Here is a 21,954-nt window from a genome sequence, read left to right as displayed (position 1 = left end):
GGGAGCATCGCTGCACAGCTATTTTCAGGTCTCTCCAGAGATGTTAGATCGGGTTCAAGTCTGGGCTCTGGATGGTCCAATCAAGGACATTCAGAGACTTGTCCCGAAGCCACTCCTGCATTGTCTTGCCTGTGTGCTTAGGGTCCCTGTCCTGTTGGAAGGTGAACCTTCACCCCAGTCTGAGGTCCTGAGTTCTCTGGAGCAGGTTTTCATCAAGATTCTCTCTGTACTTTGCTCTGTTAATCTTTCCCTCCATCCTGACTAGTCTCCCAGTCCCTGCCGCTGAAAAACATCCACACAGAATGATGCTGCCATCACCATGCATCACCGTAGGGATGGTGCCAGGTATCCTCCAGATGTGACGCTTGGCTTTCAGGACAAAGAGTTCAATCTTGGTTTCATCAGACCAGAGAAACTTGTTTCTCATGGTCTGAGAGTCTTTAAGTGCCTTTTGGCAAACTCCAAGCATGCTCTCATGTACCTTTTACTGAGGAGTGGCTTCCGTCTGGCCACTCTACCATAAAAGGCCTGACTGGTGGAGTGCTGCAGAGATGGTTGTCCTTCTGGAAGGTTCTCCCATCTCCACAGGGGAACTCTGGAGCTCTGTCAGATTGACCATCGGATTCTTGGTCACCTTCCTGACCAATGCCCTTCTCCCCCGATTGGAGGCCACTGTCTTCCTAGGGACCTTCAATGTGGCAGAAATGTTTTGGTACCTTTCCCCAGATCTGTGCCTCAACACAATCCTGTCGTCTCAGAGCTCTACAGACAATTCCTTCAACCTCATAGCTTGGTTTTTTCTCTGACATGCACTGTCAACTGTGGGATCTTATATAGACAGGTGTGTGCCTTTACAAATCATGTCCAATCAATTGAATTTATCACAGGTGGACTCCAAGATGTAGAAACATCTTAAGGATGATCAATGGAAACAGGATGCACCTGAGCTCAATGTCGAATCTCATAGCAAAGGGTCGGAATACTTAAATGTTTTGTTTAATTTTGACATTTGCTAAAATATCTAAAAACCTGTTCTTGCTTTGTCATTATGGGGTATTGTGTGTAGATTGATGAGGAAAACATTTTTTAAATCCATTTTAGAATAAGGCTGTAATGTAACAAACTGTGGAAAAAGTCAAGGGTGCTGAATACTTTCCGAAAGCACTGTATGTATTCATGTGTGTCACGAGGACCTCCCCTCGTGTATAAAAAAAAAAGTAGAGGTTAACAGAATACTCACTATGTAAGTCTTATGTTCTTTAACTTCAGGCTATGGTCGAGTCGTCCAAAAGCAACAGCGTTCCTGGTCTATATCCTCTGCTGCAAAAGAAAAGGGGTTACCTAGTCAGATGCACAACCAAAATATGTCTTCCGCATTTAACCTAACCCCTCTGAATCAGCCTGGTTGTTGTTGTCGGGGGTTAACTGCCTTGTTCAAGGGCAGACTGGCAGATTTGAGGAAAGGGATAAATTAATAGGGGCCGCAGTAGCTTCGAGGTTAGAAAGGCAGGCCAATAACTGGCGGGTTATCGGTTCGAACCCCTAGCTGCCTGTGGGGAAATCTGCAGGGAATGATCCGGCAGCCAGAGGGTTACCACCTACAATATTTCTGTATACTACCTACTGCTGTTGTGCTCTTGAGCAAGGCACTTTACCCCTAAGTGCCCATGAGCTGCTCACAGCCTGTGATGTGTGTGTTGTGTGTCTGGTTGGTCGCTGTGACAGAATATCTGTGCTAATAAAGCAAGTATGGTAAAATGAAGGCCAGACGATCTATGGTAGCTGTGCATGTAACGTATCTAGTCCCAAAGTGTCTGCAGGGTTCTAAGAGGCTCTGGTGAAGTTACGTTTTCAAGTTTCCATTCAGGTTGGACAATTGTAATGGCTTAGCAGAAAATAAGAACAATATTTACCTGGCTCAAAGAGAAGGAATATAATATATATTGTTTACAGGAAACTCATTCAACAATTTCAGATGAAGTTGTGTGGAAGAAGGACTGGGGGGTGAAATATACTTCTCCCACGGGCAAAGACACTCAAAAGGGGGGATATTAATTAACAGTAATTTTGATCCGAATGTGCAAATTGTCCAAACAGATCCGCAAGGTAGATGGATGATTTTAAACATGTTATTGGACCATAAACAGACTCATTAACCTTTACGGACCAAATAACGATGATCCACGCTTCTTTGAAAATATACACTACCGTTCAAAGATTTGGGGTCACTTAGAAATGTCCTTGTTTTCCATGAAAACATACATGTAATGAGATGCAAAATGAATAGGAAATATAGTCAAGATGTTGACAAGGTTATAAATAATGATTTTTAATTTAAATAATAATTGTGTCCTTCAAACTTTGCTTTCGTCAAAGAATCTTCCATTTGCAGCAATTACAGCCTTGCAGATCTTTGGCATTCTAGTTGTCAATTTGTTGAGGTAATCTGAAGAGATTTCACCCCATGCTTTCTGAATCAGCTCCCACAAGTTGTAGAGGCTAGATGGGCATTTCTTACGGACCATACAGTCAAGCTGCTTCCACAACAGCTCAATAGGGTTGAAATCCGGTGACTGTGCTGGCCACTCCATTATAGACAGAATACCAGCTGACTGCTTCTTCCCTAAATAGTTCTTGCATTGTTTGGAGCTGTGCTTTGGGTCATTGTCCTGTTGTAGGAGGAAATTGGCTCCATTTAAGCGCCTTCCACAGGGTATGGCGTTGCAAAATTGAGTGATAGCATTCCTTATTCAAGATCCCTTTAACCCTGTACAAATCTCCCACTTTACCACCACCAAAGCACCCCCAGAACATCACATTGCCTCCACCATGCTTGACAGATGGTGTCAAGCACTCCTCCAGCATCTTTTCATTTTTTCTGCACCTCACGATTGTTCTTCTTTGTGATCCGAACACCTCAAACTTAGATTTGTCTGTCCATAACATTTTTTTCCAATCTTCCTCTGTCCAGTGTCTGTGTTCTTTTGGCCATTTTAATCTTTTCTTTTTATTGGCCAGTCTGAGATATGGCTTTTTCTTTGCAAGTTTTAGAAGAAAGATCTTTGTTCATTAAAATAACATAAAATTGATCAGAAACACAGTGAAGACATTGTTAATGTTGTAAATGACTATTGAAGCTGGAAACAGCAGATTTTTTATGATATATCTACATAGGTGTACAGAGGCCCGTTATCAGCAACATTCACTCCTGTGTTCCAATGGCACGTTGCCTTAGCTAATCCAAGTTTATCATTTTAAAAGGCTAATTGATCATTAGAAAACCCTTTTGCAATTATGTTAGCACAGCTGAAAACTGTTGTTCTGATTAAAGAAGCAATAAAACTGGCCTTCTTTAGACGAGTTGAGTATCTGGAGCGTCAGCATTTGTGGGTTCGATTACAGGCTCAAAATGGCCAGAAACAAAGACTTTCTTCTGAAACTCGTCAGTCTATTCTTGTTCTGGGAAATGAAGTCAGTCCATGCGAGAAATTTCCAAGAAACTGAAGATCTCATACAACGCTGTGTACTACTCCCTTCACAGAACACGCACAAACTGGCCCTAATCAGAATAGAAAGAGGAGTGGGAGGCCACGGTGCACAACTGAGCAAGAGGACAAGTACATTAGTGTCTAGTTTGAGAAACAGATGCATCACAAGTCCTCAACTGGCAGCTTCATTAAATAGTACCCACAAAACACCGGTCTCAACGTCAACAGTGAAGAGGCGACTCCGGGTTGCTAGCCTTCTAGGCAAAGTTCCTCTGTCCAGTGTCTGTGTTCTTTTGCCCATCTTAATCTTTTATTTTTATTGGCCAGTCTGAGATATGGCTTTTTCTTTGCAACTCTGCCTAGAAGGCCAGCATGCCGTTTCCAGCTACAATAGTAATTTAAAACATTAACAATGGGTTAATGTCTGGGTGAATGGAACAGGAATGACAGCCATCCAATATGCTGTAATAGAAATAAGGCCATGCTCATTAAAAATGAATCGCCCTCCCTCATCTTAAATGGCACCGACCGCCACTGATGTCACATCATTCATTGTGCAATCTCTCATTCATTGTGGGACATCCATTATTTTATGGCTACAGTATGTGTCTCTCTCTGTAACAGTCATCAGCATTTCCCTGGATGTGCACAAAACAACTTGCTGCTACTCTTTTTAAATTATGTCTCATGTTTTAATGCAATGGTTTAGAAATAAAGATACATGGGGACAACCACTGTGCGCACCCTCATATTTATGCACAGCTCCCCAATAGGGCATCCCCTCAAACTTGGGCTCTGATCTGACGTTTGCCAACGACTTGAAGTTTACTGTATATATCAGTACAAGACCTGTTCAAACTGCAGCAAAATGTGAGCATTCCTCGACTATTATGGTTTGCCATATAAGGTTGTGGAAGTCAACCGTATCATGCGCACGGAGATCGAATGCTTGTCGGAGTACCAAGGGGGGAAAAAGTGTGGTGAGCTTTACAAACTTTAAGCAAAATGCTATTTTAAAATATTTTTAGATTTCAATTTAGTTTAATAGAACCTTCCCCATCTTCCTTTACTTGCCTGTTTATCAGCAACTGAACAACTCCTCTGTCATCATCAGTGCAAAGACATGCATGGTTGACTAGTAGGCTAAATATATGTAATTTAATCAGACGAGGGTACAAAACATTAACACCTACCTAATATTAGTATGAAGAATGACAAAAATGTATGCAGTCACTACTGTAAATCGCTCTGGATAAGAGCGTCTGCTAAATGACAAAAATGTAAATGTTAATAAATTAGCAAACATTTCTAAAAACCTGTTTTTACTTTGTCATTATGGGGAATTGTGTGTAGATTGTTGAGGGGAAAAATGTATGAATACATTTTTGAATAAGGCTGCAACGTAACAAAATGTGGAAAAAGTCAAGGGGTCTGAATACTTTCCGAAGGCACTGTATGTGAGCCCTGAAGCACTGAGTGGTGCGGTGCAGAGCCATTTATTGGATGCATTTGACAGCTCCCAGAAGCGCGAGAAGTATGAATGCCATGACTTCTGTGGAGGCCGCATTGCAGTCATCGGCTTGACCATGCAGAGCCTTTTACCCAGAAAGACTCACAGCTGTAATCGCTGCCAAAGGTGATTCTAACATGTATTGACTCTGGGGGTTGAACACTTATCTAACCAATTTTCCATAATTATTTATTTTATTGAATTTCTTTTCACTTTGCTTGGACATTCGTATTTTGTGTAGATCGTTGACAAAAAACATTACAATTAAATCCATTTTAATCCCACTTTGAAACAACAAAATGTGGAAAAAGTCAAGGGGTGTGAAGACTTTCTGAAGGCACTGAACATAATATAGCCCTAATTTCACAATTTTTCTGAATACATAGCTCTTATGAAGACTTAGAGTGATGTCAAATAAGGGTTACCTACATTTTCCTCAGATGCCCCACATTTACAACTGAATTGTCTCCTTTTTATTAACTTACTGTACAGTATGTGATATGTTCATTAAGTGCTAAAGAGCCTGAAAGACCTACACAAATCAACCAAGACCCATCCTCCCTTTGGTGCTATGTAACTCTACCCATTTATTGAATATTAGAGAATCCAACATCAGCAAAATTCTTATGAAGTGAGGTTCTAACAACAATAATATGTTTTCCATTTCTACAGGCCTTGCCCAATTCAGCCTCCCATTTGGAAATAACCTCCCACCATAATTGTAAAATAACAATATAAATATGGTTGAACGAGGCATACAGTGCATTCGGAAAGTATTCAGACCCCAATACTTCCCCCCCCCCAAAAAAAATCTTTACAGCCTTATTCAAAAATGGATTCAATTGTTCTTCTCCACCTCATCAAACTACACACAATACCTTATATAGACAGGTGTGTGCCTTTCCAAATCGCATCCAATCAATTGAATTTACCACAGGTGGACTCAATCAAGTTGTAGAAACATCTCAAGGATGATAATTGGAAACAGGATGCACCTGAGCTCAATTTTGAGTCTCATAGCAAAGGGGCCGAATACTTATGTAAATAAGGTATTTTATTTTTGATGTTAAATAAATTTGCAACAATTTCTAAAAACCTGTTTTTGCTTTGTCATTATGGGGTAGTGTGTGTCGATTGATGAGGAAAAAAGTATTTTATCAATTTTAGAATAAGGCTGTAACGTAACAAAATGTGGAAAAATTCAAGGGGTATGAATACTTTCCTAATGCACTATACAAACATACAAAATCACATGAAAAAGTATTAAGACAATGTACATGGAAAAGCAAAGATTAATGAATTCTATATCTAGTGGACCAGAGAGGATTTCTGTTCAAGAAGCGAAGGAAAAATCCATGTTTGAATGTGTTGGGACTTCATGTGAAATATCAAAATAATAATCCAACTAAAGATCAATCTATGAAGAGTAAGTGTAGTGTGGAACAAATTCCTTCTACTGATAAGCTATTTATTTCTACTGACATCAAGGTCTGTAGGGGGAAATTAGTTATTAGTTCTGAACAAAGACCCATGGATGTCATCCATTTTAAGATGGCCGCAAGTGGAACTTCCAGCAAGACATCAAAATCCACAAAGAAATTGTTAATTGGCTTCAAAATCAACATTTTGGAATAGCTATCTCAGTCTCTGGACTTGAAACCCATTGAAAACCTGTGGTTTGCATTGAAGAGGGCAGTCCATCAGCGCAGACGAAGGATATCAAGGATCTGGAAGGATTCTGTATTTAGGATGGGGATGAGATCCCTCCCATTGTGTTCTCCAACTCATAAAACATTTTAGAAAATGTCTCTGTGCCGTTATCCTCGCACGGTATTGAAAACAGGGGTGTCAATCTTAACCCCTACCTTTGAGAAAAAAAGTATTACTTGTTAAACAATATCTATTTCTCTGAGTAATTGTATTGGTATAAAATATAATTTCCCTTTTTTTAGCATAAAATATAGCTCAGTATTTTTATTATTTATTTTACAGTCATTTATGCTCATCTTTATCAAGGGTGTCAATAATTTCCGACCCCACTGAATGTTACAATACAGCATGAATTCTTGAATTAATGTTGCGTAAAAATCTGAGGTCAGCATTTTATGAACTAATCTTCACATTTGTTGTTGGCTTTTGGAGACCAAGTATACCACTGCATCACTCGACTACCTTACCGAATCATGTGCAAATGTTAGGCTAAAGATTTCTTACATGGCAACTAAATGTTCAGAAATGAGATACAGGCTTTCCTAAATGTGTCAAATCTAAATATATGACGCTAAGACTTTATAGTTGAAGGCATTGTATCCACATACATGAAAGACACAAAGTTAAAATCATCCACCTTCAGATTTTCCTTAACATTTTAGAACATGGGCATTTTTTTGTTGAGATTCCAAAAACCCTAACAGTATAGTCCTTCCTGATTTGTTTCTCATCATTCAGCTTCTTTGTGGGTTATATATGTAAGGAATGGGGAACAAAGCCTAGATTTACAGATTAAATCATAGGAATGTTTATAATCATATAACAAAAAAACTGACAAACAATGATGGGACAGATGGTAACTCCAAATACATACAACGAAAAACAAAAAGTCCTTCCCCATGCCACAGGATCTAGGAAGACTTCTACTGGGTGTCATTGTCACGGCTACACACCTCCACGGTTACGCTCTTGATCAGTGTGGGATAGAGATGCATCCACAGACATGGCAACTTCACTGCTCAATAACAACTGTCCACAGATCAGTGCTGTTTGGGATAAAACTAATCGACCGTCCACACCTCATGGCGTCATCCATTTGAAATTTCTGCATCAGAAATGGCTGTGGAGGGCCTCCCGGGTGGCGCAGTGGTCTAGGGCACTGCATCGCAGTGCTAACTGCGCCACCAGAGTCTCTGGGTTCGCGCCCAGGCTCTGTCGCAGCCGGCCGCGACCGGGAGGTCCGTGGGGCGACGCACAATTGGCATAGCGTCGTCCGGGTTAGGGAGGGTTTGGCCGGTAGGGATATCCTTGTCTCATCGCGCTCCAGCGACTCCTGTGGCGGGCCGGGCGCAGTGCGCGCTAACCAAGGGGGCCAGGTACACGGTGTTTCCTCCGACACATTGGTGCGGCTGGCTTCCGGGTTGGAGGCGCGCTGTGTTAAGAAGCAGTGCGGCTTGGTTGGGTTGTGCTTCGGAGGACGCATGGCTTTCGACCTTCGTCTCTCCCGAGCCCGTACGGGAGTTGTAGCGATGAGACAAGATAGTAATTACTAGCGATTGGATACCACGAAAATTGGGGAGAAAATGGGATAAAATTTATTTTAAAAAAAAGATTTAAAAAAAAGAAATGGCTGTGGACTGAGAATTCTGAGAAGGAGCATGATGGGCGTTGACGGTGCTGTGTTGGAAATTAAGCTTATACAACGGAGGGCCTCTCACGAGACCCAATATAACAGACTAAGGTGGGAAAAATACCATAACAACCTCCATTTTTGTTTCCTATTTGTCAGAGGCAAACATCTCCCTGGTGTTTTGATCCTTATTATAACACACATACGTCCTTCCACACACACACACACACACACTCTTATTACACACACTCATTACACACGCAAACACACTCTAGCACACTCACACCCAAACGAGGACAAGCACGCACACCAAAAAGCAAAACAAATCAATAAATGAACACAAATACATTATACAAATTATGCTTATCATGTGCAACACAAATAACACACACACACACGCGCAAACACACACAGACACACACAAACTCGGTGCACCACATCTCAACTTCCTAATAGTGTCGCATAACAAGGTTCTGTCCAAAAAGCCTGGCTGAGAGGCAAAGAACAGTTGCTCTGCTCTACAGTAAATTGATGCACACAATTGACACTTGAGGTGAGAATATAGTGAAGGATTCCTATGAAGTTTTGCCTTTTTTGTTCGTCTAGCGGTACTGCTCCCCTGACGTCGTCGTCTGTTGGCCGTTGTCCTCTGTTGGCCGTTGTCTACCTCGTCGTTTCCATGGGGCCTTCTTTGAAGTTCTCACACTGCTCCATCACCTTCCTGAAACAGAGAGAGGGAGGCTTCAGCATTTTCATTAGGGGGGATTATGGAAGTCCTCAATGTATGAACAAAATGTCAACTCATTGCTTGAAATGAAAGTAAATGCAATGTAATAGAGCCCAAATTGATCAACAACCCCTCCATAAATAGCGCATTGGTTATAGCATTTGGATGGGTTAATAGGTGAGTTCATACCGCGCCATGTCCTTGGTCTCTTCATGTGATGTCTGGAGCTCCAGCACCTTCTCCAGGAGAACAATCCCTCCTTCTTTTATCAGCAGAGGGCAGTACTTACTCGCTGAGGGAAGAGAGGAAGAAAATAAGGGAGAAAAAAAATTCTCGAAAGCAGACATATTTCCCTGATGAGTGACAAAGTGTGGGTACTGGGCTGTATTCTCTTAGAATAAATACTCCAAAAGTCAATCCACACTTATTTGATTAATAATATAACAACATAAAGAAATTGATACAGTGAGGCAAAGACGGATCCCACCACTGACACCAATAAGCAAGTTTACCCAGCAACTTGCTTACTGGTGTCAGAAGTGGGATCAGTCTTTGTATCAATACTCACGGTAGACCGACACCAGGTTGAAGAGTGCCCACGTGGCCCAGTGCTGACTGACTGGGGCGACGCTCTGGGGCAGCAGGCGCAAGATGGGTTCAAAGGATCTGAACAGAAAAAAGGGAGGGAGAAAGCCAGGTAAGTGTTAATTCAGAAAAATTATTCAGAAAAGTTTATTTATTTATTTATTTTTTACATCTTTATTTAACTAGGCAAGTCAGTTAAGAACACATTCTTATTTTCAATGACGGCCTAGGAACAGTGGGTTAACTGCCTTGTTCAGGGGCAGAACGACAGATTTTTACCTTGTCAGCTCAGGGATTCGTTTTTGCAACCTTCCGGTTACTAGTCCAACGCTCTAACCACCTGCCTTACATTGCACTCCACGAGGAGCCTGCGTGGCAGGCTGACTACCTGTTACACGAGGGCAGCAAGAAGCCAAGGTAAGTTGTTAGCTAGAATTAAACTTATAAAAAACAATCAATCTTCACATAATCACTAGTTAACTACACATGGTTGATGATATTACTAGTTTATCTAGCGGTTCCTGCGTTGCATATAATGTTGCATTAATTTCTCATCGAATCACAGCGTACTTCGCCAAACGGGTGATGATGCACTGTTGTTGCACCAAACCTAACCATAAACATCAATGCCTTTCTTTAAAATCAATACACAAGTATATATTTTTAAACCTGCATATTTAGTTAATATTGCCTGCTAACATGAATTTCTTATAATTAGGGAAATTGTGTCACTTCTCTTGCGTTCCGTGCAAGCAGTCAGGGTATGTGCAGCAGTTTGGGCCGCCTGGCTCGTTGCGAACTGTGTGAAGTCCATTTATTCCTAACAAAGACCGTAATTAATTTGCCAGCTTTGTACATAATTATGACAACATTGAAGGTTGTACAATGTAACAGCAATATTTAGACTTAGGGATGCCACCCGTTAGATAAAATACGGAACGGTTCCATATTTCACTGAAAGAATAAACGTTTCTTTTCAAAATTATAGTTTCCGGATTCGACCATATTAATGACCAAAGGCTTGTATTTCCCCCCCCCCCAGGTAGGGGCGAGGAGAGGGACGGAAGCTATACTGTTACACTGGCAATACTAAAGTGCCTATAAGAACATCCAATAGTCAAAGGTATATGAAATACAAATGGTATAGAGAGAAATAGTCCTATAATTCCTATAATAACTACAACCTATAACTTCTTATCTGGGAATATTGAATGTTAAAAGGAACCACCAGCTTTCATATGTTCTCATGTTCTGAGCAAGGAACTTAAACGTTAGCTTTTTTACATGGCACATATTGCACTTTTACTTTCTTCTCGCATTATTTAAACCAAATTGAACATGTTTCATTATTTATTTGAGGCTAAATTGATTTTATTGATGCATTATATTAAGTTAAAATAAGTGATCATTCAGTATTGTTTTAATTGTCATTATTACAAATACATTTTTTAATATATTTTTTTAAATAAATCGTCCGATTAATCGGTATCGGCTTTTTTTGGTCCTCCAATAATCGGTATCGGTATCAGCGTTGAAAAATCATAATTGGTCGACCTCTAGTTGTAACACAATAAAATGTGGAAAAAGTCAATGGGTGTGAATACTTTCAGAAGGCACTGTATATATTATATAATTGATGGATTGTTTTAAATGTGGTAAATGTGTACATGATCCTTTTTCAAAAATATTAAAGATTCCCTGGTCTGATGAAACCAAGATCGAACTCTTTGGCCTGAATGCCAAGCGAAATGTCTGGAGGAAACCTGGCACCATCCCTACGGTGACGCATGGTGGTGGCAGCATCATCATGCTTCGGGGATGTTTTTCACCAGCAAGGACTGGCAGACTTGTCAGGATCGAGGGAAAGATGAACCGAGAAAAGTAGAGCGAGATCCTCAATGGAAAGCTGCTCCAGAGTGCTCAGGCTCTGGGTCTAAGGTTCAACTTCCAACAGGACAACGACCCTAAGACCACAGCAAAGAGAATGCAGGAGTGGCTTCGGGACACGTCTCTAAATGTCCTTGAGTGGCCCAGCCAGAGTCCAGGCCTGAAACCGATTGAAAAGAATGACCTGAAAATGGCTGTGCACCGACGCTCCCCACCCAACCTGACAGAGCTTGAGAAGATCTTCAGAGAATAATGGGAGAAACTCCCCAAATAAAGGTGTGACAAGCTTGTAGCGTCATACCCAAGGCTGAAGAAATTTGGCTTGGCCCCTAAGACCCTCACAAACTTTTACAGACGCACAATTGAGAGCATCCTGTTGGGCTGTATCACCGCCTGATACAGCAACTGCACTGCCCACAACCGCAGGGCTCTCCAGAGTGTAGTGCGGTCTGCCCAACGCTTCACCAGGGGCACACTGCCTGCCGTCCAGGTCACCTACAGCAGCCGTTGACACAGGAAGGCCAAAAAGATCATCAAGGACATCAACCACCCGAGCCACTGCCTGTTCACCCGTTGCCATCCAGAAGGCGAGTACAGGTGCATCAAAGCTGGGACAGACTGAAAAACAGCTTCTATCTCAAGGCCTTCAGACTGGTAAATAGCCATCACTAGCTGGCTACCACCCGGTTACTCAACCATGCACCGTTGAGGCTGCTGCTCTATATACATAGACATGGAATCACTGGTAACTTTAAAAATGTTTACATACTGCTTTTCTCATTTCATATGTACAGTTGAAGTCGGAAGTTTACATACACCTTAGCCAAATACATTTCCTGACATCAGGTCAGTTAGGATCACCACTTATTTTAAAAATGTGAAATGTCAGAATAATAGTAGAGAGAATGATTTATTTCAGCTTTTATTTCTTTCATCACATTCCCAGTGGGTCAGAAGTTTACATACACTCAATTAGTATTTGGTAGCATTGCCTTTAAATTGTTTAACTTGGGTCAAACGTTTCAGGTAGCCTTCCACAAGCTTCCCACAATAAATTGGGTGAATTTTGGCCCATTCCTCCTGACAGAGCTGGTGTAACTGAGTCAGATCTGTAGGCCTCCTTGATCACACACGCTTTTCCAGTTCTGCCCACACATTTCCTATAGGATTGAGGTCAGGGCTTTGTGATGGCCACTTCAATACCTTGACTTTGTTGTCCTTAAGCCATTTTGCCACAACTTTGGAAGTATGCTTGGGGTCATTGTCCATTTGGAAGACCCATTTGCGACAAAGCTATAACTTCCTGACTGATGTCTTGAGATGTTGCTTCAATATATCCACATAATTTTCTTTCCTCATGATGTCATCTATTTTGTGAAGTGCACCAGTCCCTCCTGCAGCAAAGCACTCCCACAACATGATGCTGCCACCCCCATGCTTCACAGTTGGGATGGTGTTCTTTGGCTTGCAAGCCTCCCCCTTTTTCCTCCAAACATAACAATGGTCATTATGGCCAAACAGTTCTATTTTTGTTTCATCAGACCAGAGGACATTTCTCCAAAAAGTACAATCTTTGTCCCCATGTGCTGTTGCAAACCTTAGTCTGGCTTTTTTATGGAGGTTTTGGAACAGTGGCTTCTTCCTTGCTGAGCGGCCTTTCAGGTTACGTCGATATAGGACTCGTTTTACTGAGGATATAGATACTTTTGTACCTGTTTTCTGGAATTTTCCAAGCTGTTTAAAGGCACAGTCATCTTAGTGTATGTAAACTTCTGACACACTGGAATTGTGATACAGTGAATTATAAGTGAAATAATCTGTTAGTAAACAACTGTTGGAAAAATTACTTGTGTCAAGCACAAAGTAGATGTCCTAACCAACTTGCCAAAACCATAGTTTGGTAACAAGAAATTAGTGGAGTGGTTGAAAAACGAGTTTTAATGACTCCAACCTAAGTGTATGTAAACTGTATATACTCTATTTTAGTCAATGCCACTCTGACATGGCTTGTCCTAATATTTATATATTTCTTAACTCCATTCTTTTACTTTATATTTTTGTGTATTGTTCGATATTACTGCACTGTTGGAATTAGGAACACAAGCTTTTCCCTTCACCCACAATAACATCTGCTAAATATGTGTATGTGACCAATAACATTTGATTTGAAGACTCAAGGCTGCAATCGCTGCTAAAGGTGTTTCAACAAATTACTGAGTAAAGGGTGTGAATACTTATGAATACATTTGCTAAAATTACGAAAAAGTTGTTTTTGCTTTGTCATTAAGGGGTATTGTGTGTAGATTGCTGAGGGGAAAAACAATGTAATTCATTTTAGAATATGACTGTAACGTAACAAAATGTGGAAAAAGTCAAGGGGTCTGAATACTTTTCTACATAAGGGACTCAAGTGGCATTTCCCGTATTGTTGATGAGGATCTCCATATTGCAAATGTACGGTCCCTTTACTAGACGTCCGCGGGTGTTATTAAAATAGGCAGACGGCCTCAGGTCGTCCCCCAGGGCCCGGTCTTCCGGGAAGTCATCAAATAAAGTATCTCGGACATTTGGTTTCCACTTTACACATTTTTTACTTTTTGGACAATTTTTAGCTGTACTGGAAAATTCCACCAGATGGAGACTGGCTGCTTATTGCAAATGGACAAAACATCACCAAATGGACATGGCCGTTTCTCGTAAATGGAAAAGACTTCGAAGACGAAACTCGGTGAGCACAGGTTTGGCCAAATGTACTTTTAGCCCAAAAACAAGATGGCGTCGAGGCCTCAACGCTCTTTGAGTTAATGCCCATTTTCTGGGATTAAAGGTCGAAAACGGTAATATAGCGCTAATTTCACCCCTTCACGTCAAAGTACATAATCCTATGGTGTAAGAAAAAATAGAACCAGACAATTATCTATTGTAATTTACGTGAAATCGTACAATGTTCGTTTGATGATGGTTAAACAAATGTGTTTTTCCCCCAAAAAAGTTATAGATCCAGTTGCGGCGTGTTTAGGCGAATCCATTAAGGCTGGTTTCGGAGCACTACGTTATTTCTGTGATTTTCTGTACTCACACACACACTCAATGTGGTCGGTAGTGCACGGTGAGTTATGTGGCTCTAGAAGGTTCTCAGGCCGAGAAAAAGCCTTGTCCATTTGCAATAACTTCACTTCATTTTGAACGTCGTGAAAATAACGACATTTAGAAAAGTCACACAACTAGGTGCATTGAAACTGCCTCAGCCCATAGAGACGGACCCTAACGTTTGTCCGATAGCTCTTTCAGGAACCCCGTAGCAATGGCCGGAAAAAGTTAATTTTCAGCACTAATTAAGGTCGCTGCTCGAGCTCCGAATGACCTATCGAGCCGAAACTCGGGATTCGTGGTCGCCTAAGCTAGGCCTACACATAATGTCAGAACTGGACCCCCAGCTAGAACGTAACTACGTGTTGAATTTGTTTTAATGGTTTTAACAGAAGGCGCTGTGAATTTTGATAGTTGGCTTCTAAAAGAGTTGGACAACGTGGGTTTGGTGTCAGTATGTATCAGTTTGGTGTCAGAATGATATCTTATTGACTGATGGACGCTGACTAGATGGCTGACTTTTGTCCATTCCCAATCAGTTTAAACAGTGATACACCAAATGGACAGGCTGAAATCCACACAGAGGGTTGGCAAATGGCATCACCGTAGTCTCTAGGCCGTGCCGAGTTCAACGAGGTGCCCCACTTGACCGTAGCTCGCTCGGTCTGACCGCAGCGACCGTGCAAATAGTATTTCATATCGAACCTTCATAAGGTCCGAGACCCAATCCTTTTGTTCCTCAGTCTTCCCGCTCTTTCATTCAAACCCAACCCCCTTTCTTTGTGTAACCAGCTGTCATATCGGTTTCGTCCACTAGGGACGTTTTCTTCTATGACATGATTTGTAATCAATGTATGATCCATCCTGTGTATATGTCATTCTGTGTGATTATTTAGGTATTTAGTAAATAAATTATTAAACAAACTGTTGTGTTGCTGATTCAACTTGTTAGCCAGGGTTTGTGAAGATAACCAAGAATTTTACGACGTTCAGATGAGACTCAATAAGGTGACGATTAATAATTGACTGCTATTGATATAAAAGATTACCAGGTCTTTAAGAGTTTATTCAGAAGACAACAGCTCTATAAACATTATTCCGTGGTGCCCCGACTTCCTAGTTAATTACATTTACATGATTAGTTCAATCAGGTAATATTAATTACAGAGAATTGATTTGATAAAATAGCATGTCATATAACTTAATCCAGAGTAAAGACACAACACGAGTTTCTCCCTAAAGATAGCATGGGTTTACAGGTTATTTATGCTCTAACTCTACTTCGGTGCAAGTCATTTTCAAAATTCCTTTTGCCACATGTTCAGGGTCACCTGTACCTCTACAGAAATCAACACGAAAAGATTGAATGGTCCCCATCATATCCTAAAGGGGAAATGTGAACTTTACCATCAAATAGGGCTGAAATCCCAAAATGGGGAGGCTTAAATCAAAGAAAGAGAAACAAACGGCATCACCATAGTCTCTAGGCCGTGCCGAGTTCAACGAGATGCCCCACTTGACCGTAGCTCGCTTGGTCTGACCGCAGAAACCGTTCAAAAAAGTAGGCCCAAAATGAAGCCTGACCTAAATTTGAGGTGCTTTTGGGTGACAGCGGCAGAACCGTTGAGGCTAGAAACACAATCCAACCACAGGAACGTTCCTAAGGTCCTCCCGATCTGTGCAAGCCTAACCTTGACCGTGTGGAATTAACCCTTAACAGTGAAAACAGGGTGTTTCCTTCTAACAGGGTGAGTTATGTGGCTCTAGAAGGTTCTCAGGCCGAGAAACAGCCTTGTCCATTTGCAATAACCTCAATTCATTTTGAACGTCGCGAAAATGACAACATTTAGAAAAGTCCCAGAATCACAAGATTAGGTGCATTGAAACCGCCTCGGCTCATCGAGACAGTCCCTAAAGTTTCTGTCTGATAGCGCTTTCAGGGACCCCGTAGCAACACCTGGAAAAAGTACATTTTCAGCACTAATTAAGGTCACTGCTCGGTCTCCGAATGACCTATCGACTAAGGATTCGGGGTCGCCTCAGCTAGGTCTACACATAATGTCAGAACTGGACCCGCAGCTCGAATGTAACTATGTTTTTGATTAAAAAAAAAAAAATGGTTTTAACAGAAGGCGCTATGAATTGTGGGCCGGCCCTGAAATATGTGATAGTTGGCTTCTAAAAGAGTTGGACAAAGTGAGTTTGGTGTCAGTATGATATCTTATTGAATGATGGTTGACTTGATGGCAGTATAATATATTGGCATTGTACATTTTATATTGCAAATGGACAGTGTACATTTCCAATGTATTTAATGATGGATTTTCCATCAGCAAATGGACAGGCTGAAATCAACACCAACGAGCGATGGAGAGGAACCACTATCACTGCTCGGCCATCCCGAGTTCAAAGAGCCAGTCTATTGGGCATTTCTGCAATATTTTAGAGCATGTCCAATTTGTGATCCAATTTGTGATGGTAAGCTATTGCAAATGGACAGTTTACATTTGTCCATTTCCAATGTATTTAATGAGGGATTTTCCAGCACCAAATGGACATGCTGAAATCAACACCGACGAGCGATGGACAGGAACCATTATCACTGCTCGGCCACCCCGAGTTCAACGAGCCAGTCAATTGGGCATTTCTGCAGTATATTAGAGCATGTCCAATTCGTGATGGTAAATGCCCATTGTAAGACATTGCAAATGGACAGTGTATAATTGTACATTTCCAATGTATTTAATGAGGGATTTAACATCACAAAATGGGCAGTGTCCATTACACATATGCTATATGTCAGTGTGAACATGCTCTTCTGCAAGTTGACAGTGTCCATTGCCAATGTATATCCATAAAAAAATCTAAAATTTCGAAAAATGGTGCAAAAAACATTTTTTATGAGGTTGAACATTTTTGAAAAACAATTGAGATTTTGAAAATTTCACCCTTGGGACCTGACTTTGTGACCATTTCCCATTTGAAAATCTACGGTGGAACACGCTCGCCATCTTTGGGATTTTTGGAGTATGACACTTGGCATTTGCCATGTTCCGCTTGCAATATGGTTTTGATGAACTGCCGTCCATTTGAGTGGTATTTGCAATTGTGTATATGGTTCCCCCAATGCCAATAAGATGCCATTCATTTTTGTACATTTCATGGGGTCTTCCCTTACCGAATGTACTGTATAGACTGGTGTGTGCCTTTCCAAATCATGTCCAATCAATTTAATTTACCACAGGTGGACTCCAATCAAGTTGTAGAAACATCTCAAGGATGATCAATGGAAACAGGATGTACCTGAGCTCAATTTCGATTCCCAAAGCAACGGGTGGAAAAAGTGAAGGGGTCTTAATACTTTCCCAATGCACTGTACTACTCTGCCCCTCAGTGACAGCTAGCTCCGCCTCCGTGGGCACATAGGTCATGCGAACATTGCTTCCATTGTTTTGCCAGCTATTTGCTATGAGGGGGAACTGCCCCAATGAAATCGCAGGATATCATAGCATAAATTATAATAGCACAAAGTAAATGGACCGTCCGGGGGTGCTCAAATGTGCGTCCGTTCAGTCAGAACTTCTGGGTCTGGCCTAGTCTCTTCCTCCCAATGAGTCTCTCGCGCCAGACGACTTACTTCTGCACGTGAGACTAGATCTGCTTTATCAGGTGCAGATGGCCCTAAAGCAAAAAGATAATTGTAAGTAACTTGTAAATAAATAATCATAACAGTCATGAGAGCTTGGGACCTGATAAACGGATCAACTACATCCAACAGGAGTCCAAGGACAGAGGGATACACTAGCTAGAACCTTCTCATTGTGGATCTGGTAGAAGAAAAAGCATGGGCAATTTTATTGTTTCCCCCTGATGTTGTTTATAAGGTTTTACTGTAGGTGACAGGGTGACATGTTGTGTGGACTAAAACAACATAAACCAGGTGTATCACAAAGCATTACCAAATTAATTAGCCAGCTACAGAACATTTTTGAAATAATTTGGTTGATTTATTGGTCAAATTAACCAGTTAGCTATCTACTTTTGATAAGCAGCTAGCTAGCTCCTAGCTAGTTAGCTCTCATGTCAAACTCAAGTCTTTCAAAACGAATATCTGACTAACTCGAAAATTATAAGTTATTTCAGAATGAAAGTTAACTGGCTAGCGCATTATGCTTTGTGACATTATGTTAGCTCGCTATCCTGGTGCATTCGTTCTTTCGTGAGCTGGCTGCTCTTTCTAAATAGCATAATCAAATCTGTTCGAAACAGTGGCAGGAGGTGCAGCAGTGGTTTTTAACATGCAACGGTGAAATAGGTGTATTTATGCTGTTATTCAAATGCAAAGATTGCTTTATATATCTTCTCAAAGAAACTATCGGTAGCTCGAAAACTTGGCATCATATTTCTGTCATGCTGCTTTGTTGACAACTCCAACCACCTCGGGTATTCAGCCAATCAGCGGCCACCGCTGTGTCTCAAGAGGCCCGTCTCGATTGAGCTCTCTGTTTACCTGTAGTTGATATTCCGGCGGGAGGTGACGTCCCAGCTCTGGATAGCGTCCATCATCTTGTCCATGACCGTGTCCCTCAGTGGCTCTTCCATGGCCCACGCCTCTGGCCCATCAAACACGATGTGGGACAGCACCCCGCACGCATTATAGGACACCTCAATCCCATCTGCCTTGCTGTCCAGCAGGTTACTGTCACCAGAGAACAGTCACAGTAGCAAAGCAGAATCCAGCTTTATTTATCCAGGTTAGTGTCAATAGTATTGCAATCTCTATTGCAAGACGAACCTGGGTCCGTATGCATCAAGCAACTCATAGTAGAAGTGCTAATCTAGGATCAGGTCCCCCCTATCCATGTAATCTTATTTACTGTGATCCAAAAGGCAAAACTGATCCTAAATCAGCACCCCTACTCTGAGATGCTTGATACATACGGCCCCTGGTCCAAGATAGCAGCAGGATCAGCATTTAACCATTTAATATAGACAAAGGACCTTCTCTTACCTGAAGACAGAGATGAACTGTGGGGTGAGGAGTTGTGGTCGCAGAGCCCTCACTTCTGCCACATTACCCAGCAGCCCCAGCATGTTACGGTGGAGCTCCTGCTTGTCTGGAAACTCCTGAGAGCCAGGGGAGGACAAAGAGGACATACTAAAGCAACACACAGGATGATGAGATCGAGAATCTTCAGTGGAAAAGACTGTTTGAGGGGCAAAACCTAGCATTCCCTGACAGAACAGAACCCTTCAGGTGTTGTAGATTCAAACAAATCCCTGAGGTGTGCTAACCTTCAGGCAGTCCAGGAAGAGGCTCATGCCCTTGCAGTTAAGGAACATCTGACAGTTGTCTGGCGTCTCGTCAGTGATGTTCCACAGGGCACTCCAGGAGAACTCCATCACCTGGTCACACTGTAAAAAGGGCAAAAAAATGTGGTTGGTATTTGTTTTTATCCAAGGTGAACTCTAGGTAGCCTGCCAGGCAACGCCATTCCAGACAATACACTTGAATTGGCTTAACACACAATGTTTCCTTAAGGATTGCATGTAAAAATACTATTAGGTCTGGAATGAGCTAAGACTCATCACAATCCAAATGTGATGTGGTTCAATCCAGTTTTACAGGTTCTGCCAGGTCATTTCAGACTTGTAGAATGGTAGGGATGTACAAAATATGGATTTTTGATTCACAAGAAATAATCCAAATGAGACTCACCATCCTGTCCTGTAGCTTTTTCTGGATGAGATTCAACATTGTCTGAGAAAAAAAAAGTGAGCATGAAAATCATACGTGACAACTTCACGAAGCATCAATGACCTACTGCGGGCTGTGTTTGAGAGAATCTATGAATCTGTGTATAAGTATATGGATACATCAGTCTTCCCTACCTTGACAAAGCCCATCTTGCCCACAGCCTCCTTGTGGTGGTTGTCCACCTGGCAGACCAGGGCGTTGCAGAGGTGCACGGCGATGCGCTGGATGGACTCATCCTGCCGGGCTGGCTCCAGGATCTTCAGCAGCAGCAGGTTGACCCGGCCGTACTGGAACTCCAGCTCCTCAGGGATGCTGAAGTTACACAGCGTCAGGCAGCAGTTCCTCTGGACCTGGGTAGGAGATTGGTGAGGAGGGGGGAAAGGGGTAGCTGAGTTGAGGGATATGGTGGAAACTCCTTCAGCCTTAGTTTATACCAATCCATTCCTTTACAATTTGTGAAGGGAATAAACTTTGCTTTAACCTGAGAAGGGAAGAGACTACTAGGGTGACATGCTGGTTGGCGTGATGGGTCAGTTGACTTTTTAAAGTATCTCAATTTCACTTACATTCGAAGTAAATATTCAGATATATTTTATTTGAAAAGACAAGTAGTTGAATGTTTGGTCCCGCTTTAAATGACGTTCACCTTATAAAGGCTTCATAAAGCCTTTATAATCCCTTCATAAGCACTACATAAATGTGTTGAAAAGCATATATAAGCGTATGTCATGCTTCATAAATGTGGCATAACTGTGACAATCTCCAATGTCAAATGTGACATAACCCACTTTGTTGAATATGATATAAACATGTGCTTTATAAAGGCATGTGACATGTTGCGCTAAAGGATGGGAAATGCTCTAAAGCAGGGGTGTCAAACTCATTCCACGGAGGGCCTAGTGTCTGCAGGTTTTTGGTTTTTCCTTTCAATAAAGCCCTAGACAACCAGGTGTGGGGAGTTCCTAACTAATTAGTGATGTTAATTCATCAATCAAGTACAAGGGAGGAGCGAAAACCCGCAGACACTCGGCCCCCCGTGGAATGAGTTTGACACCTGTGCTCTAAAGTGATGTCATGTTAGTCACATTACACCTAATCCCGTTCCCAGACACTTCCGCCCTAATGCGCGGAAGGTCTGGTGAACCAACACATCAAACTTGGCCTTCATTAGTTAGGGTTAGGTTTAAAATCACATTTTAAGAAGATACATTGTGGAAATGGGCAGGGTTTAGCCATAACTATGACATTTTTACCTTGTTAAGTAGGGACGATGACAAATAATTTACTCAGTAAGGTCACTCTGATGAGGCTTATATGTGCGGTCTTCGACACAATCACCCACTCCCCCACTGAAAGATCAGCCACAAAATTTTGGCACCATTGTAACAGGTTGTAATCAAGCCCTGGTCGCCAGCATGGGAACAGAAGAGGAATGAATACCTGGTGCGGTAATCTCAGGTTGGACTACTCCAAATCATCTTGGTTTTGGCGCGCACACACACGCTTTGCAGGTCCATCAACCCATTTAAATACCTCTCACATCCTACAGTAACCTGTGGATCATGAGAG

At 41.8% G+C, this 21,954-nt stretch overlaps 1 protein-coding gene across 1 annotated transcript in view; it reads right to left on the bottom strand.

Moving 5' to 3' along the window:
• Nucleotides 1-8,689: 8,689 nt before the first annotated feature.
• The window catches only part of LOC120021679 (protein zer-1 homolog), a 60,640-nt gene continuing 47,375 nt past the window's right edge, over nt 8,690-21,954 (bottom strand). Inside the window, exons 9-16 of the mRNA XM_038965509.1 lie at nt 20,520-20,735; nt 20,347-20,388; nt 19,923-20,042; nt 19,639-19,754; nt 19,138-19,326; nt 9,634-9,731; nt 9,255-9,357; nt 8,690-9,059 (exon numbers count right to left, since the gene is read on the bottom strand). Of these exons, the coding sequence (XP_038821437.1) occupies nt 9,002-9,059; nt 9,255-9,357; nt 9,634-9,731; nt 19,138-19,326; nt 19,639-19,754; nt 19,923-20,042; nt 20,347-20,388; nt 20,520-20,735 (942 nt within the window). The 3' untranslated portion in view covers nt 8,690-9,001. The remainder of the gene's footprint in view (nt 9,060-9,254; nt 9,358-9,633; nt 9,732-19,137; nt 19,327-19,638; nt 19,755-19,922; nt 20,043-20,346; nt 20,389-20,519; nt 20,736-21,954) is intronic.

This window comes from Salvelinus namaycush, chromosome 26, assembly GCF_016432855.1.
Source record: "Salvelinus namaycush isolate Seneca chromosome 26, SaNama_1.0, whole genome shotgun sequence".
NCBI lineage: Eukaryota > Metazoa > Chordata > Actinopteri > Salmoniformes > Salmonidae > Salvelinus > Salvelinus namaycush.
Note: the sequence above shows the minus strand (reverse complement) of the source record. Positions and strands in the feature narration are given on the sequence as shown.